Source organism: Falco biarmicus, chromosome 15 (genome assembly GCF_023638135.1).
Source record: "Falco biarmicus isolate bFalBia1 chromosome 15, bFalBia1.pri, whole genome shotgun sequence".
In the NCBI taxonomy this organism is placed as follows: Eukaryota; Metazoa; Chordata; class Aves; order Falconiformes; family Falconidae; genus Falco; species Falco biarmicus.
This window is the reverse complement of record NC_079302.1, coordinates 5,347,419-5,367,261: the sequence shown is the minus strand read 5'-3', so window position 1 is coordinate 5,367,261 and position 19,843 is coordinate 5,347,419. Positions and strand designations below refer to the sequence as shown.

Genomic DNA, 19,843 nt, shown 5'->3' with positions numbered 1-19,843 from the left:
AATAGGTTAACACATATCTAATATACATTTTATTTTACATTTTCACCAGTAATTGCACTCCTCCTTCAATAAATAGGATCCTTCTAGGCTTAAGATGCTGAACATTTGACAAAGACAATATTTTAAAAGTGTCTTCTCCATCTGTCTGTTGAGCGAAGTCTTTTACTTGTAGCTTCCCTCCCAATCGGTTCTGTTTAGTGTAATGTTAGCTCAGCATTTTCTACCTCTAGAAATCTGTTTAAATTAAAGTGACCTCAGCAGGCTTTTAGAGCAGCAGCAAATTCAATTCTATTTTGCCATTTTCTTGTGAATTTGAAATTTCTCTGTTCCTTTTCTTCCTCTCTCAATAAAGTTTATGCAAATAATATTAAACTTTGTAATTAGACTAATGTTTTTTAATCTCAGTTCAAATAGTGGATTTGTATGAAATCATAGTTTCAAACACTTCCCTTGAGAGAGAGAGAGAGAGAAAGGGTATTGCTTTTAATACTTTCATTACTGTGCTACTCTTGTTAAGCTAGAATTGTCATTATGATTATACACCCTATTTTTTAGTATTCAATATAAATTATATTTAAATCCCATTAGATTTATATTTGCTGTGCCCACTTTGATTTCCTTGTTACTAAAATATTTTGGAGTTGTTCCAGGACATTAACCTGATCCTGCAACTCTGGCTCATTTGTTGGTTTCAGTAGGTGATTTGTGCATATAAATTAATCATATGAATGTTTCTTAGATTCAGTAAAGGTTACAGGGCATTCCAAAGTGACACCCAAACTCTGACCTGCAGAAATGTCAGGAATTAGGTCTTGATTTGATTGAGGTCAGTATCAAATGTACCGTTGGTCCAACAGCTGTTGAACGACATCCTGAAATATGAATTGTGGATTTCATACGTTCCCCTGGTTACATTCTAGACGCAGAAAATGCTAATCTGTAAAGAATTGAAAAGGTGCCTCGGTCACTTATTTGGCATAAATCACAAATCTTTATGAGATGTCAGGCAGTAATACAAAATTGCGCTTATCTACACGTGTCTAAGATGCGCTGCGCTGGAAGGATTTTGACCCGGTTTGTTTCATGCTATTAAAAACTCTTGCCTTGCTTGTGGGCAGACTTGCTTATCAAAACATTTGGACTATGCCCAGAATTTGTCTATAGTATAGTTTCTGTCTTCTGCCATATGAGCTATGCTAAAATGCCATGCTGGGGATTACAAGGATGTATGGATCCCTTCAGACATCCATGCTACTTGGATCAGCCCTCCAGGCACACGGAGAAAGCAGGCTCTGCGCACAGACCTCCCCAGAACAGATGCGTGTGAATTTGGCAGAGCTAACAAAAACGTACAGTTTAAGAACGTGCCACAGACACATGGAGCACAATATGCTTCTGGACAAGCAGCAAACTACTAATCCTTCACCTTCATAGCAAGAAATGAGGGAAGCAGGACAGGATTGCAATTTTGAACACTATGCCTGTGGCACGGTCTCCCCATGGCCAATCTAAGTATGGTGGTGCTTCTCAGATCCACAGCTACAGCTCAGCACGTTCTAGCTTTGAATAGTTCCTTTAATAATGTTATGGGTGTCTCTTCCCACTTCTTCAAGGCAGTTAAGCATTCTTTCCCCCCACTTCTTTTTCATGCTAGCAGTGCCTCCCATACCATTCTCTTCTTTGCTGCTTTTATTGCTTTCAGTCTATAAGAACTGCCTGGAAATGGGACTTCAGATTTGCAAAGCTCTTTACGGACTCACTCCATTGTAGTTCCCTGACCTCTGCTCACCCCCACAGCTACCCGTATCATACCTTGTATATTCACCTCCCTTCTTGTCTTTCCATGATAGTAGACGTTATTCACTTAATTGCAGTTTGTCTTTCCTTAATACACAACAGTGGATTTCTCTCAGTCATTAACTCTTCTCTTTATTTCTTTCTTAATTTTGCAAATTAGTAGTGATATTTTTTTTCTTTCTTTACACTGTGTTTTGGGATCTCTCCTAAAGGAAAGTGGTATATAAAGCCACTTTGTAAAACAAAAGTCCTCCAGAAATTTCTGAGGTTGATTAGTATGAATAAAGGATGTTTTGGTACCGCGCTTAGTATAAAATATGCTGTGCAGTCTTAGCTCACTATAACTTCATTTGTACCAGTTTAACTAAGTTACTTTATATGTGATATAAAACAGTTAAAAGAAGACAATGTTGTAAAAGATTCACTGTCTCCTTATTAAAGCACAGCACGTAAGATTTCTTAGACCCTTGCTTGTGCGATGTCCTGATTATAATGAGGACTGCATCACTGAGTGTTGCTACCTGAGGAGACGGTTGTACAGAATGTGTCACCCAAACCTGTTGAAGCTGAAGGGAACTTTTCTATTAACATTCCTGATCTCTTGGCCAGGATGGTCATAAACCTCCCAGATCCATCACATCTCAGACCTCCTGGCAGAATAGTTCCTTGAACAGGAAGACCAGGATAACAGGTCCTCAGGAACCCGATACAAATATTTTACAGTGATACTTCATGGGGGAAAGCAGACAAAATCAGCCAAATACTTACTTTTTGAGAATGCTGTTACTTCAGGTGAATTTTTTAACAAATACCATAGCATTGCAGTGAATAAAAATATAATGTATTTCCTATCAAGCAAAACTTCTTTCACTGAGACAAAGCCTTGAGCAAAGTTTTGGGCCAGAAAACAATGCTGTTAAACGTTTAAAAGAACATACAGCTGCTGGATTGTACAGAAGGGAAGTCAAGTTTATACTTCAGTATTATTTCTTATTACTGAGCAATGTGTCCTATATTTTATGTCAAGTATCTGCCAGGGTTCTGATGATTATGCCTTTTTGTGATATTTTTTATTTATCCAAAAAGTTATGCATTTATTGAAACTTCCAAAATCCTTGAAAGGAAAAAAATATTCTCATGAATGATCTTTCCACACTTACTTTTTTATGTTTATTTTTTGTTGGTTTTCCCCTAGGTAACCACACTACATTCGTACTATTAGTAGATTGTATCTTAGTGTTGCTAATAAAACAAATGAGTTAGAAAACAATTCTTTCTTTTATAGTGAATGTGAAAAGCTTTTGAAGATTGATTTAAAGAAAGAAGCTGTGTACAGTTCTAGTACACAGGCATAAACTTACAAAAGGAGCAACCTGTAGCAGGTCAACATCTCTTACTGTTCACCAAAAGTAACTGTACTACAGTGCAAAATCTGCACAAGGCAGTGACTTACTAACTCTGGAAGTGAGAATAAACTAGAAATCTTGCTTTGGTTGCAAGAACACAAAGCCTGACTTTGGAGGGAGCTCTTTTGTTGACAGATGCTCTTAGAAGATATGAGTAGGTTTATGGAAGTTTAGCAAAAGTAGAACTTATTAACCAAAGCAGAAAGTACAGGAGTTCTAAATAAGGCATTTAATTATTTTTTATCCTGAAAGGAAGCTGATAAAAAGATATGTAGAATTAAATAAGGAAAGAATGAAATTGACTGGAGAAATTTATAATGGAAAATACTATGGTTACGTCTTTCATCAGAAAGTAAATCCTATGGAGGGGTTGCTTTTTCACCCCATAGTGTGATAAGCTTTTTGGTAAAACAGCAATAGTGTAATTGAAATCCATTTCACATGATTTTCCCTTGGATGATTTAGAATTAGATCAATTTATATTCTGCGGGTATAACCCAATGAGAGTACAAATGCAGCTTCTAGAATTGGTTTTGTCCATGAGCAAAGCCAATATCATTTACTGATTCATTACACACCCAGCAGGGTCCTTTATTTCAAAAGCTACCTGGAATTATTACTGGCAATAGAACACTAAACTCTAAAATAAGATTTGCATAAAAAATTAAAGTTAAAGGAAAATTATATTAGTGATTAAAAGTAACATTTGATGACTATTTTGATTGGAATACCACATTTAAATAGTAAGTGGTTCAAACAAGCATGGAGAGGTTTTTTGCAGCTCCAACTTAGAATGCACCTATTTAAGTACAATATTATGCTCCTGATAATATGCCTGAAAATAGTAGACAGTGCTTCCATTAATATTTAACAACATAAACATCAGGCAAAGGTTGTACGTCTGGAATCATAGAATATGCTTTCTGCATTAGGGTACTAATTTTAGAAATAACCTCTGTCTGCGTGGGCCTGCTGATGTATGGTTGTCATAGTAAGTCAGTAATTGAGTTTTCTGAGCATTTTGACCACTGGTACAAATTTGCAAAGCAGATTACACAGCAGAAACACAATTTCCATCGTGACCTTTATAACATCGCTTTCTGTTGTGGGGATTGGAATGTTTATGGAGGGAAATATAATCTAAGTGCACCTAATTTGTAAGAATGTGATTTCTGATGTTAACCCAGTAAGCTTCATTTTGATTCATTCAATAACAGATTATGTAAAGACTTGGCATTAGGGAGGGAGGGATCGTAAAACTTATTATCTTTTATTACCTAGGCAGAGAATATTGGTTTAGATTATTATAAATTGGAACTGAAGGAAAACTTTCATTTTCAGCTGCTGTGCAAAGACCCTCGAGAAACCTGTTTCCCAGTGATCAGTCACAGGACCTTAGTGAAGAAATGGCCATGTTCACATCCTTCAGTATGAACTAGGCACAGGAATAACACTAAGCTTTTCTATATCTAGAGGTGTTGTTTGGGGGTCAGAAAAAACCTCTGCAAAAAGTACTGTCAGATGGTTTAGTGGATGGTTCATCCTTGTCTTGCAACTGCAACGCTCTTGCAGTGTCACAGCCTTTGGAACTTCAGGAGTTCTATCGGTTCTTGTCCCTGGTGTTGTCTCCTTGCCTGGTCAGGGTTAAGAAGTTGCTTACTGTAAACTCTGTATCTGTTAGTTTGTTGTGAAGTGCAAAGCTATTTGTGTGTTAGCAGGTAGAGTAGACCAGTAGAAGCGCATCTGTAGAGTGAAATAGTTCATTCTGAGGACCTGACATCCATATTGCATGCTGCAACTTTTCACTTTCTTTTGTTTTGGTTTGGTTTTGGGTGGTTGGCGTTTTTGTTTTGGTTTTGTTTGTTTTTCCTGGTTCCCCAGACTGAATCAGGGGGTGGAAAGAATTAGGTGATGTCCAGGATACATTCTCCAGTTGAATTTCAGCTGAACAAGATCCAGATGCCGCACTCGGTGTTGCAAACTAGAGCGTAGTAAGTGTAAACAGTGTGAAAGTTCATTTTAATAGGTCTTTCCCGATAGTTGCTGAAGCAACACTGTATACAAACCCTGCATGGGCACGTGGTCAGGCAGCTTTCTCTAGGATTGCTATTGTCAACTGAATGCATTTAAATGAACTTGACTTGCCTGAATATCCATCTGGGATTTTATGTTTGATGAAAAGATGAAGAAAAGCACTGGGTGGGTCTGTGATGTCTTGGAATGATGGGATAGATTGGTACAAGTGTTGCATTGGCATCCAGGCAGACCTCAATGCATAAACTTGATCAATCTAAATTCAGCTCTGGTGTTATGATAGAGTGCTTGATGGTGGCAGATAATAAAATAATCAGCATGAGGTTTCACTTAGTTTCCTGCAATGCATTCCTTCAAAAACATGTGCTGGTAAGTGCAGTCTGGGAGTACAGAGACCTATAGGGTCCAGGGTCTGAGCTATGTTACTGGTTTGCTGTTTCCTTCAGTGGATTCTGTGAGGAAAGGGAGGAGTTGGGAATAAGATTAACTTGAATTGCTTCAGGTTTTACCTCTGCCTTGTTCAGACCCTTTTCTTGGCACCTTAGGAAGATAAAACTCCAGCTATTTAGTTTTTTTCCACCCTGCTTTGGCAATGCTTTTTCCGGGGGATGCTTCCATGAAAAGCAGTGCTCGCTTTCGGAACTGTTCAGTATCCTCCTCCAAAGCCTGTAGGAAACACTTCAGGGCTTCTGGAGCCTGATTCAGACTCAAGGAGGAGCAAATTCAAACACTGATAAGCATGCTTGACAGAGCCTTTTGTTTCTTTGCTCAGTGAAGGATTCCCGTGATTCAGGGCTGCAGGTGTAATGTGTGTTTAGCAATAAGATCACTGATAACTGACATTGGCTGCTGTCCACACAATTTAGGAAAGCAATTTTTTTCCCCAGTAAACAGAGGGGAGTGCTGACCAGCTGCATGTTATTGCTTTGTATGAAATATTTATACCATGGATTGATCCCTCTCCCCAATGGGTTAAATGCATAGAACGTCTCGTTAGTTTCCACAGCCTGTTGCACAAACACCCTCTTGTGATTACTGATGAGCAAGATTTCCCTAATTCTGATGTGATTATACCTGCAACAAGGCAGGAAATTTTACCTCATCCTCCTGTTTTGAAGAATTTGGGGACTTCTTTTCAAAGTGTGTGTTTTGGGAACTTTGGCTCTCCTGTTGTTGATGCTATAATGATTTGGAAGGCAGTGTCTTGCCCTTAGTTCTGCTTTGTTTTAAATGCAAATCTATGGGAATCTGCCAGTTTTACAAGAGACACAAGCATCTTACATTGTGACATGAAAGTGCGTATGCATGTTTCATAAACATGGTAAGTTATAGCTTAATAAATGTGTAAATAAACTAGGGTAACCCATTTAAAGTCAATGGAGCTATGCTGATTTATGCTAGCCTGAGGATTTCTTCAGGCTTGAATACTTTGGGGGTTGCTTATGATTTTTTTTTTTTCCTCTTTAAGTTACAGCACTCACCTCTGTGTACTGATCCTTATTATGTGACCTTTACACCCTTCATATACTTAGGGAATTCTCTTGGCAGAGGTATTTTAATATAGAGGTATTAGAAAAACTGTCTCTACTGATAACCCTTGTAGGTTACTGTGTTGGAGAAACTTGTCTTTCCTTTCATGTTTTTAGATTTAAATAGACTCATTTCTGCATTTGGCAGGGACTGAGAAAGATTCAGTAATTTGCAGCTAATAATTTATTAGAACAACTTTGCCCTTATTTCTCTTCACAAATTGTCTGCAAACAGATTGTACAAGTCTAATATGTTAATGGCTGAAAATTATTTGAACATTTTTTCAGCAAATATCTTTTGGTCGGCAGATTATTTGAATTGCAAATTGTGACTGTTGAAATATATAATTAACACTGCAAATAGAACTGATTGGATATTACAGGAGAATAGTTTTTATGGAAATATATTGATTTGTTGAAATGAACATTCGCTACAGAAACAGTGATTTGGGGGAAAAAAAAAACAACTTTGTTGAAATAAATAGCTGTAATCTAGAAGGGAGTTCTTATCTTGAATGCTCCTGACAGCTAGCTTGGGGTTTAGTACTTTCTGAAGCAGTCGAGACAATCAAGTTGAACGTCCTGTTCAGACAGAAGTGAATCTTACCTTCCCTTATCCAGCGAGCTGTGCTGACGCAGACATTTATTTGTTCTGAGGCAAAGGTCTTCTGGTACACTCTGCTCAAAATGTTACCATTGTAAAAATAATCAAGTATAAATTGGCAGAATGGGTAGTATGTTCAATATTCACTTACAAGTGTATTAATGAGGACTGGGGAGAATGGTGGTTCCTACGCCCATCAGTCAGACTGTTAGCATTTCTGATCATATGCTCTGATTTTGATGAAAAAGTCCTTGGATGGTTTTGCTTGTTAGCATTGTTATAGGGTTCAGTATGTTAAGGCTTGGAAAGTGTTAAGCATCAGGGAAACTATTTGCCACCCACTCCCTCAATAGTTTTTATCTGGGTGCAATTAATTAACGTAAATAACATAGTGTTTTCTATCCAGCATCAAAAATCAGAATAGAAACACTGGTAGGTATATAGTCAATAAGGAATAGATGTAGTGCCATGGTTTCAGCAATGTTTTGGTACTCTGTTAAAGAACCAAGCTAGCAGAACAGTAGGCGCTTCATTTACCAGAAGGGTTGAGGGTTCTTTTTGGTGTGAGCACTGTGAAAGGGGAAGTGTTATCGTTAGGAACACGCCGCACATAGGAAGGTGTGTTAGGGCAGCATGTCACTTTGTGAAAAGTCAGAGTTGTGAAGAATTATGGATAGTGGAAAGGATGCTCCAGCCTGGGCTGGTTTCATTGCCAAATCGGGTTTGTGTGTAGCAATTTCAAAAGCAGCTCACCAGTGCCTTAGCCTCCAAACTCACCTTCAGCTGAGTTAAATGCTTCATCTCCTGAAGGGTATATCTGGCTGCAGGAAGGGTGTCCAAACTTCAACTGGCCGTAGGGTGGCAAGTTGGACTATGGTGTAACACAGAGCTCAGAGGAACTTGGATCTAGCAAGTATGGCCATACATATTCTTTAAACTTAAGACAATCTTTGGAGGGGCATAGCAGAAATGAGTCTTAGTGACATGTAAACACAAAGGGAATGTTTGTATCAAGGTCTGTAGTTGCAAGTAGGCTATACTGTAGTTCTGTCCTTTATTCAGACCTACTACTGGAGGGTAGACACTACAGCTGATTTCTGCTGTTGACAGAAGTTCTAGGTGAGATGAATGTAGTAGTTGTATTCCCAACACCTCTGAATGTATGTAATAATAATAGAATGATTAAATGGTTTAAAATCAGCAAAAGAAGTTACATAATAACTGATGCTTTCACACTGGAATGAAAGGTTTTTGCAGTACTTTTTAATTATAAGGATCAATTGATTTAGTTTTGATTGGTTGGTTGTTGTGTGGGGGGTTGGGTTTTTTTTGTTGGGTTTTTTTTTGGGGGGGGTGGGAGAAGAGAAAAGAAATTACATACATTGGTCCAGAAGGAAAGCTGAAACATAGCTTGTGGGTTTGGTTTGTGGTTTGTTGTTTTGTTTAGGTTTTTTTTTTAAATAAGTATGATTTAATGTCATTTAACAGGGACTATTTTCTTTGGGACGTTGTGATTCTTATTCTCCATTAGTATTTAAAATTATTAATGTACTTTATATTTCTAGCTGACATGGAAAACATTTCTTTTCCTGAACCATGAGCATCTAGTAATAGCTGTTGCAGATCAACATGCCACTCCTTCCAATGTTTCAAATGAATTATACTTCAGGGGAATATCTTTAGCTAGTAAAACTCTGTGTAGGGTATTAACTTCAATGGTGTTATATCTTTTATGATAATTAAGGATTTTGTTTAGAATACTGAATAATTGCTCTCTTCCCAAGGTTTATTTTTGGTAGTAGCCTAACTAACAATAATAATTTAAGTGCAAATACGTCAGACTAAATGGAGCTTCAGTCACTGTTCTGTCCTAGATATTGATGATCTCTACCCAAGGAGAAATTCCTTACTACTAACATCTTCAATGTAAGGATGCTCCCTTAAGTGAAGTTAATGTCTGCACAAAGACTGTGGTGCTTGTATATAGTAGCTGAGATGCACATTTGTGCAGTGAGTGAGCAAGCAGCAAACAGGTTTTCTCTGCGGATTTCTAATATTTCTCCAAGGAAAGCTTGTCACCCCACCATGGCTGGCAGCCTTCTCCAAATGATATGAATTCAATGGCAATTCTAAATCCTAATTTGCATATCAGTCAAAACTGCTAATTTTAAGCAAAATATTGGAAACATGTACATAGAGTTCCTGTAATTCCATGTAAAATATAACAAACATATCCATGTGTATCAACCCTATAGTTGTGTCAGCATTATGAAGAATTAAAGTCTTGATCCTACACATCCTATCTATTAAATAGTTATAGATTTCCTCTTCATGGGAAACAAATATCTCTGGCCAGGAAACCTATCTGTATCGAACAATTTGGAACAATTTCTTTCCTTTTTTAACAGCAACTCCTGAAGGAGAAAATTTAGTTTTCCTTTTCCTTCCAGATATACCTACGAACTATATGTCTCCTGTGGTTAGTAAATAGATATTGATTTTCTTCATAATAGAAGTACGTTATTACAGTGATTAAACTGTAGACCTTCCTTTATGATACAAAAAAATTGGAAATTGGTGAGCTAAAGAGTATTTATGTTACAAAATTGTTTTGGTTTTTGTATTCATCAAACTGTAATTCAAGCTCTAAATGCAAAGCCTCTGCGCATATTGACCTTTTTAAGCAGCGGCAATTGGCATTTAAAATAAATGCTGATATTATAATTATAAAAGCATTATGTCCATTAGAGTTGTTAATAGTCATATTACTTCTTTTTTTTATTCTACATTAGTCAAAATCCTGACAGCATACTCTGGAACAATATTAGATTCAGTGTTGATATTGTTACTCAACAAGAACATTGATTATGTCTTAATAGAATGTATTCAATGCATACTATATGCAATTATCATCTTAAATAAACCCAAGCATTTATTTAGCATGAACTGAAATTATTTAAATCCTAAAATTTTTTCTTTCTGGTTAGTATTATGTTATAAAGGCATTAGTAATACCTATGGTAGAGTAGCAAACTATTGCTATAGCATTATGCATTAACATATAGTTTATAAACACAATTATAAATAGAAATATTGAGGCATTGTTACAGAAAATATTAATTTCCATGAAATAGTGAAAAAAACCCTATTGGTAATAAGTAGTAAGATAGCCTTTAAAACCTTTACAAGAGTTTTGAACATTCTGTACGGTATTTCCTTCCCAAACAGTATTTGTCTCAATCTTAACAACTGAGTACTTTGTGTAAGTTTGGGAATTTCTGTTCTCCCCAGTTATTTTCAGATGAGGCATTGAAACACCAAGGGAAGGCTGTGTGCCCTTTTCTGGCCATGCAGTTCATAGGTGTCTTGCAATAACTGGAGAGCACTGGATGAAGGTGTAGCTAAAGGCACTTCATGGGGGACACCCAACCAGGAGGAAACACTGAGGAGGTGGTTTCTGGAGTCCTGTTGTTTTCCAGAATTTGGTGCCTCTCTGCAGCTTTTAGCTGGGTGCTGATGTGAGGCAGGGATTCACAGCCTTGAAATCATTAGCAAGAGACTAAAATTCACTGAAAGAGGAACTAGAAAATATACTGAGTTGGGCAGCAGGCTGATGATGTGAATAAATACAAAACAATGCCGTTTAACAGAACTATTCTTTTTCAACCCCCCTGCGTATCATTTAAACACCAGTAGTAAAAAGTGTTGTGAAGATCTGCAAGAAAATATGTTGAACTCCTGTTTAAACATCTTTGAATTACAGATTAAATAAAAGGCTAAAGTAGCCTAAAATTTTCAACCTGTTCCATCTTCACATGATGCAAAGAAGATTAAGGCTTAACCCAAATTCTTCTTCATTTAGCTTCTGCATTGCAAATGGATTTCCAGACACCCCATGGTGTGTCCTTGCAGAAAGTAACTAGATAGTTATATCGGAAAAACACAAAGCGTTATTTTAGTAAATAGGCTTCCCAATGTTCATAGTCTCTAACAGACTCTAACAGTGATCAGGATTTCATTTTTTAGCCAAAATGAAGTGTTTTTCATATATGTGCAATCTATATGCCAGCTTTAGAGATCAGATGTAGTAATAACTGCTTCGGGTGTCAATGGCAAAAGGAGGTGTTTATTACAAGAGTTTTCTCATACTCTTCCTTCTTGTGAATCTGCTTTACTTATTCTACTTTTCTTTATATTCAGATAAAAAAGTCTGATTGAATTTTTTGAACTTCAGAAGCAAAACTAGATTCTTTCCTACCTTCTCCCACAACCAAAAGTAAAGTTACTACGGCCATCAAATCCAGATAAACAATTAATCATTCACTGCTTGAATATGCTGCTTGAATACAGTGCCAGAATATGATTTCTGTTCCTCACTTTAGTGCTACCTTTTTTGATCTTTATGAAATCATTAAGATCTTCAGCCAGCTTTAGTCACGCACCAAGACAGGTACGCTAGGGAGCACTGGGCTCCTGCGATCATCAGTGCAGCCAAACACAGAACTAGTGCCTGTCCTTTGACTCTATGACAGTGATGCTCCAAAAGTTAGACACTTAATTTGAATTCTAAAGTTAGATGGAAAAAAGCCAGGCCTCAGTGAAAACATGAATTTCCTGAGTGACTGCACTTCCTTACCAAGATAGATGAACAAGGGAGGATACATGGGTCACACTTCTAAAAGCTTTGGACATCTGAAGTTGCAGAGAGGGGATTTGTTGTTCTAGCCATACCAAGAGTCCATGTTCATAACTAGAAATTCAGGACTTGAAGTTTGAAAAGACCAGTGGTCACCTAAGGGTTCTAAACCTTTCCTGTAATTATGCAAGTAGTCCCACTTTTTTCTGTCTTACATTTTGAGTCCTACTGTGCTGAGGATGCTGTCAATGCCAGCTGAATGCTTTACAGCCTGCAAGTGATAACCCACACCGAGACTTGGAATGTTACTGCCAGTGGTATGAAATACTAGCCATGGCTCGCTTCTCTTAAGTCACTGATAATTTTTTATTGTATCTGTAGGAAATATTAAAAGATTAAAACTCCGCAGAAAACCATCATTATCTGGTTTCATTTAGCGCTACCTTAAAGTGGTCGCTTGGTTTGTTCCACCTGTGTGTATCTGCAGTGAACTGTTTATTTGCCCCTGTTGTGATTAGATCCTACTGGCTTTGTCAGGAACCTGAAACCTGGAAAAGTGCCTTTCCAGCCTCTGGTTCCTTGCTAGCGCAGAACCGGTTATACCAAGGCAGCAGGGGAGCAAAACCTGACAGGAATGTTTTACACTGGTGAGAATGGCAGTGGGTGGACCGTCAAAGACAAACACAGCTCACCTCCTTGGCAAACCAAACAATTTGCTGGTGTCACCCCTGCTGCGGCTAAATGACGAGTGAAAATTTATGGGGAAAGGAATGGTTCTCCTGCTGTAATTCTATAAACCTTCTCAACAGTGTTACACTTCACAAAGTCACAGCTGATAAATAATAAGCCACACAAACAGTGACTGAATGTTCATTTATTAAAATAATCTATTATCCTTTTTAGCTGTAGATCTACTTTGCTGAGAATTGTTGCAATATTCGTCACGTGTCGCTTTCCAAATGGTATTAATGGGGCTGTTTTTGCAAGAGCGTGCTTCAGGGGCTGCGTCACTACTTCAAGAAGCAGGGGGCCTGGGTTTAGTGACAGGCAGTGTCATGGTGTGACAACAGTCTGAGCTACTGTAGGGTCCCAAAATGCTACCAGCTGGGTATTACCAGCAGCATTTATCCCTAACCTGCACAGTGTAGCAGGGACGGAGAAGGTGAAGGCAGGCTGCTTTTCTCCTTCACTCCCTCCCTCCAGGAGCACTCATTTCTCACAAGATGTGAGCAAGGGCAGGGAGACAATGCACGGGGGAAAAAGACATGAGGGAACAGAGGAGGAGGAGGTGGCAGGACAGCTTGTGCTGCAGCCCCTACTGCAGGGGTGCCCCCAGCCCAGCCCCACACCCTCCCCACCATCATCACAGTGTAACAGGCTCAGGAAGAGCGCGGGGACCCATCGCTGTCCGCAGATACCCACTGCCACGTCCCAGGGTTTGCCACTAATGTGATAAACCACACAGGTCCAAGTAGTTACTACTAGTGCCCAAACTGGGCTAGGAGTATGAGAAGTGTTAAAAAGCCCTTTACATGCAATCTCTGCTGTAAAGAGCATCTGAAGGGAATGTGCCTCTGCTCTCAGGTTTGGAACTTGTAGGAGCTGCTTTCTCTAACAAAGCAAATATTTGGTGACAGAACGAGACATAGAAAGTGCTGCATAACAGGAAAGTGTGAAGTATTCATAATGATATGAAATACTACTCAAAATTCAATGTTTTTCACATTTAGTTGTGAGCTTAAACATTGGACTCCTGTCACAGAAATTTCTGCTGCAGTAGGCGCAATTTCTAGCATAAATGGGCTTGCTTTCAATAGAAAACGGGACAGCTTTCAAAGGAAAAAAGGCCAGTTTGAGAGTAAAAATGGGCCTCTTGCTCAACAAAGAGGCTTACAGGCATGAAGTGATAAATGGTTTTGCAAGTTTTTCATACAATAATAACAATTTTCTAATCAAAGTAATGAAAAATTTGCATCTACAGGAGGGGATGGAAGCTCTATTCAGGTTTTAATACATTGAATGCATTTTAGAAAATAAATATATGAAAACTATAATTTTTTTCCACTCTATACTCTGAATTTGTGTTGGAGAGATGTAATACTTTTTTGTGTATATTTATATGATGTTATAAATCAAAATCCTGTTCTTGGTTTTCTTTCTTCTGAGATGAATTTCATGGAATGATGTTGTAAGACTTAAGGAAATATATTTTTTAGGATCCCCTACGTGGCAGTGGCATCTGATTTTCTAGTAGTCCATATGTTTTTAGAACTAAATATATCTTCTGGTTTAACTCATTGATTTTACATGCAAATATATTGCTTCATAATTACTGATCTGATGAGCAAGTGGTATGGTTCCTTCTCTCATGGCCTAAAAATGCTTCACAATCTAAGTGTTGGGATCTCCTTCTCACACATGCTCAAAAAAAGTTGTTGTGATGTACCAAGGAAAATGCATAATGCAAAATGCACTATTTAGTGAACGCTTTCAAATCTCTTAGCTACAGAGAAAACTGTGTGATCTGAGAAGTTGCTTTGCTAAGCTAGAGATCAGAAATAAGTCTTTTAAAATTTTAAATGGTGAGATACAGGCTGGGGGATGAATGGATTGGGAGCAACCCTGTGGAGAAAGACTTGGGGGTACTAGTGGATGAAAATCTGGATGTCAGCTGGCAATGTGCCCTCAAAGCCCAGAAGGCCGGCTGTATCCTGGGCTGCATGCAAAGAAGCATGGCCAGCACGTTGAGGGAGGTGATTCTGCCCCTCTGTTCTGCTCCGGTGAGGCCCCACCTGAAGCACCGCATCTGGCTCTGTGGTCCCCAGCACAGGAAAGACATGAACGCATTGGAGCAGGTCCAGAGGAGGTCCACTGAAACTGTCAGTGGGATAGAACACCTTTGCTATGATGAAAGGCTGAGACAGTTGGGCTTGTTCAGCCTGGAGAAAAGAAAGCTCCAGGGAGGCCTTCTTGTAGCCCTTCAGTAATTAAAGGGGACTTAAGGTGGGGACAGGCTTTTTAACAGAGCCTATTGCAATAGGATGAGGGGTAATTTAAACTGTTTTTTTTCTTAGTTTTTAATTTTAAATTTTTTTTTAACTAATATAGGGTTGATTCAGTCTAGATATAAGGAAGAATTTTTTTTCTGATGAAGGTGGTGAAACACTGGTACAGGCTGCCCAGAGTGGTGGTAGGTGCCCCATCCCTGGAAACGTTCAGGGTCAGGTTGGACGGGGCTCTGAGCAACCTGATCTGGTTGAAGATGCCCCTGCTCATCGCATGGGGGTTGGACTAGATGGTCTTTAATGGCCCTCTCCATCCCAAGCCATTCTCTGTTCTCTGCTATGGCCCTCACCTTCCTTGATTCTGCTTTATAAGTCAGTGTGTGGATGGTAAAGAGAGATCACTGTGTTGCTATATGGATTTTCACACCAGTTGCTGATTCTCTGTAGAAGTATTAAAGGACATAGGATAAATGGTGTCAAACGTGTAGCCTTGGTTCTTGTAAACAGAGTTGGCTGATAGAGCTGCTCTGAGGTTAAAGAAGCCCTCTAAGAGTGGTGCCCTAGCCACTGTTTCAGGCACCATTATGTCCTTTTGCCCCTGAGATCCAGACTTATTTTTCAAGGAAAGTTTGAAAAATCATTCCTGAGCATATGTGATATTCTTACCATATAGTTTTAAAGGTGACCGCAGCACTTCCCCATCTGTGTCCTCCACTGATGATGCGGCACATATGGTCTTTGGGCAGATGGTTCCATATAAGGCAGTCATACAAACAGGGAAAATATTCATTGTAATTAGGTGCCCAGTCTTGTCTCCAGTGAAATCCATGTCAAAATTATGATTTCCATGGGAGCAGGTCCTGATGCCGATAATAGATCCCTTGGATGGGATGTATTACTACCCTGTTGCTTAACTTGCAAACAGATGTGCTTTTGTGCCTGATGTGAGAGAGGTGAATTAGAAATGCTGTCACGTTCCCATTGCAGAACGTTGGCCACATTTTTTTTTGCCTAAATTAGGGCTGTCTTTTGGAGGAGGGAAATTAAGGATGGCTTTTGCTGTGGACCTATGCTGTCTGGTTCTGCAGTAGCTGGGCTGTCAGATAAGTAACCATGACATAGGCATCAGATATATTAGATGTAAATCATTAACATTACGATACACGTTTGCTTTGTGCAATAACTGGCAGCCGTTGTCCACTTTAGAAACTGCTTTGTTGTTTCTTACAGTGAAGCAGACTTAAATTACTATTCTAAATGCTAATAAATGTGATTTAATAAAATAAAGAGAATTTATATGTAGATTGTGACATTAGTATTTAATTATGTACCCATCATAACACTGATGAAGCAAGCTGCTAAATATTGGTGCACTGAAGAGAGAGCTTACTTTTGAAGAGCAGGTATATTTTAATTTCTTTCCTAATCTCCTTAAATAACAGAATAGATTATGTACTGTTTACCAATATTCACCTGCACTCCTTCACGCTGTGTTCCTAATAAGGTTTCCAGTGTAGCAGCTGAAGCTCATAGAAAGCTGTGCTTCTGTTTTGGTAAAACACTGTGATAACAGATCTGTTTCTATGCTGTTTTATCAGGCCAAATTAAGGTTTAAAAGTTGATTGTTTTAATGTGAATTAAAGGTAGTATGTAATCTGTTGTGGTGGCTTTTTTAACCTTTCCTTTTTGTTATTTTTTTCAGACTATGGAAACCCCGAAATACGAGCTAGTTATAGAAGCTAAGGATATGGGTGGTCTTGATGTGGGACTAACTGGCACAGCAACTGCCACTATTCTTGTTGATGACAAAAATGACCATCCACCAGAATTTACCCAGAAGGAGGTAAGAGTTTGTCATCTCTGTTCTATAAAATGTTGTATGCAATTGTATTTATCTTCTTTCTAAATATAAAAATGTTCCTTTATGGAAGAAAATACTTAAAGACATCTTTGTAGCTCAATGTTATAGACTTTCCTGGAGCTTCTTTTTTCTTCTACGTTAATAAATGCGTATGCATTATTTCCATGACAAAATGCAACCACAAGGTAAAAATTTATGCCAAGAGATATCATTCAGAGGTTGGCTAGCAGGATGAGTACCCGTAGAATAAGTTTGCTAGCGGTGACTTTCTTTCTTTTGCTCCTATGAGGGGAAATAGAGAATTCCCTCTTGCCTGTGTTGTAGCTGAGGGCTTTTGATAAGCAGGAACACGGGTGAAAGCAACATGTTTTGTCCTGGCTTCAGTAGTCACCTGTGAGACAGTGTGTTGAGGGTTCTGTAATGAAAGCTCTACTCTTAAAAGCTTTAAATTTAACCTAAAGGTGGAATTTTCAGGGAATGATTTTTTTTTTCCACGGAAGTGTGCTGAAAAGTTAGAAAAAACCCAACCCAAACCAAAAGATACTCACTGCCTGTGGGAGGGTGTAAGAGTGCTACAGCAAAGTTTCTGGTGCCAGGCAAAGCATCTACCAAATTTCCTCCCTTCTCGTGCTGCTTCCTTCCCTCTCCCACATTTATTATTAGTCTGGGTTTTGTTGGGGATTTTTGTTTGTTTGTTTTTGTTTTGGGTTGTGGGCTTTTTTTGCTTCTGATATTTGGAGAGAATTAGAGTTCAAAAGTTTTACCTAATAACAGCTGGTTTGGATTTTCTTGTAAAAGTTTCCTGAGGTTCTTCAAATTTTAAGGAATATTCCCAAAAGATGAGAAGTAAACATGACAGATGTTGATTTTAAGGTAATTTTAGGAAAAGAAAGGGAAAGCTTATTGCTATAGAAGTCTCAGTTTTCTGCTTACAGTATATTTTTACATTTTTTTTCTGACCTAATTTTAGTGATTTGACAATAGATTATTTTGAAACAAATTACTGTAATTTTACTTGAATAATTATTTCTTTTATAAATGCAAAGTGGATAACCAGATTAAAAAAAGGACAGAGAAAGTTTGGGGAAAAAAAAAGGGGCGGGGGGGAGGGGAGAAGAAATAACAAATAATGAAAATTTTGCAAACAGGAATGTTCAGTGACAATAGCTATAATTGCTTCAATAAAATGCTTTGGCCAGAGCATTTTATTAACCTAAAAAGTACCGTGGAGAGCCTGATCCAAAACTTTCAAGTACATAGATGATAACTAAGTGGCTTCGATCAAACTGTTAATTCCCTTGGAATTACCTTTTAGATCAGCTTTTAATGCTCTGAAAGCTGTTTCCAGACAATAAGTAGTTAAAATGTATTTAAAACATGCTAATTTTTATTCCTCTGGAACATAACAACATACAAGGACATCTTGGTGTATTTAGAAATAGGAAGTAATTGTATTAATACTGATAGCAATTCATGACATTCAGAGTCCTACCTACTCGAATGTCCAAACTTTGACATTTCTTCTTTTGAATGAATCATTCTATATATCTTTCTACAGATTTCTTTTGAAGAAATATTTCTACAACTATATGTCCTGTTTGACTTAATAGTTTGCTAATTTGGGCAAACATGTTAAAATACTTAATGTCTACTTAGCCCTAAACGTACTGTTAGTGTCTATTTCTGTGGAAATTTGGAAATGTTTATAAATCCAGTTCTGTCAGTGATATTAAAAAGTCTGGTGGTTGGAGTATAGAAATAAAATAGGAGGTGTGAAGAGACAGCATTATGCAGACTTTTCAAAGAAAGTTAGTCTTATACATTTTTCTTGTACTTTATATGACATACAAATATTCCCATAGAGACGTCTCTTTTTTTTCTTTTCTTTTTTAATATATTGTGACATGGGTTTGAACCTTTTGCTGTTTAGAAATGTTAATGACCTCAGAAATCTTCCCTCTGCCTTGCTAAAGGGATATTCTTGTTCTGTGAATAAGGCAGGAAAAATCAGTCTTCAGATGTATGGTGTCAGGCCCCTTTAGGAACATATGCTCTATTTAAAATAAGTAGCGTAAGAAGGAGAGTGCCTATTAATAGAGCTAATGCCACTTTGTTTGGCTTACTGCTTAACATACTTAGTTACTGTATTTAAATACCAGTCGCATACCAACTGCTGCAGTACCATTGATTTGAATAAGACTTGAAAGAAAAAGACATAGTCTACAAGATAACTTTTGAAGTAGAAAGCTCACATTCAGTAAATCTGAAGGTTTGATTTCAGAGTGCATCTTCTTTTACTTTGAGATTGCCTGCTTTGAATCGGGTTCTTATGGTATTGACATGTTTCCCCAGCTATCTTCCTTCTCTTTAAAGATACTTTTTCTCAATGCATTTTTCCCTTTTATAAAACAAATGCTTATTCAGTGGCCTATGTTTCTTCTGTCAGTATAATTTCTACTTAAAATAGCTCTGCCGTTCTCTTCATCTGTAAACACCGGGGCCAAATTAATTTCTGATCTAACACAGTGAAAGTCGACGAAGTTATGAGAGACGCATTTGTTCAAAAGTCTGGACACTGTATGAGTGCAACACTGGGTACCCCAGACTGGGCACTAAATAGGGGTTTGTAGAATGCATTATTATATATATCTTAACAAAGATATATATTATTTCAATAATATTAATGCCAAGTCAGAAGTTTAATTACTTTTTCAACTGTGGAGAAAGCTACGAAAAATGTCTATAATTCTATTTCCAAGAAGACTTATATGTTTTAACGGATATTTCTTTGATTCCTCAGTGCGAGGCAATCTCAGTCATGCGTGAGCAAGTCTCTGTCCATTAAAGATGAGTTTTATCTTTTGTCACTTGACCAATCTCCTCCTCTTTTTGCTCTAGAAAGAAGTTTATGGATCTACTTCTAAGCACTGTTATACTGCTGTGTACTTCTGTTTACTGTATTTATTCCTTG

At 37.9% G+C, this 19,843-nt stretch overlaps 1 protein-coding gene across 2 annotated transcripts in view; it reads left to right on the top strand.

Annotated features, from left to right (window-relative positions):
* The window catches only part of CDH13 (cadherin 13), a 509,494-nt gene that overhangs the window by 397,399 nt on the left and 92,252 nt on the right, over positions 1-19,843 (top strand). For both annotated transcript variants that reach the window (XM_056360499.1, XM_056360498.1), the window contains exon 8: positions 16,714-16,854. In XM_056360499.1, coding sequence (XP_056216474.1) covers positions 16,714-16,854 — 141 coding nt within the window. The remainder of the gene's footprint in view (positions 1-16,713; positions 16,855-19,843) is intronic.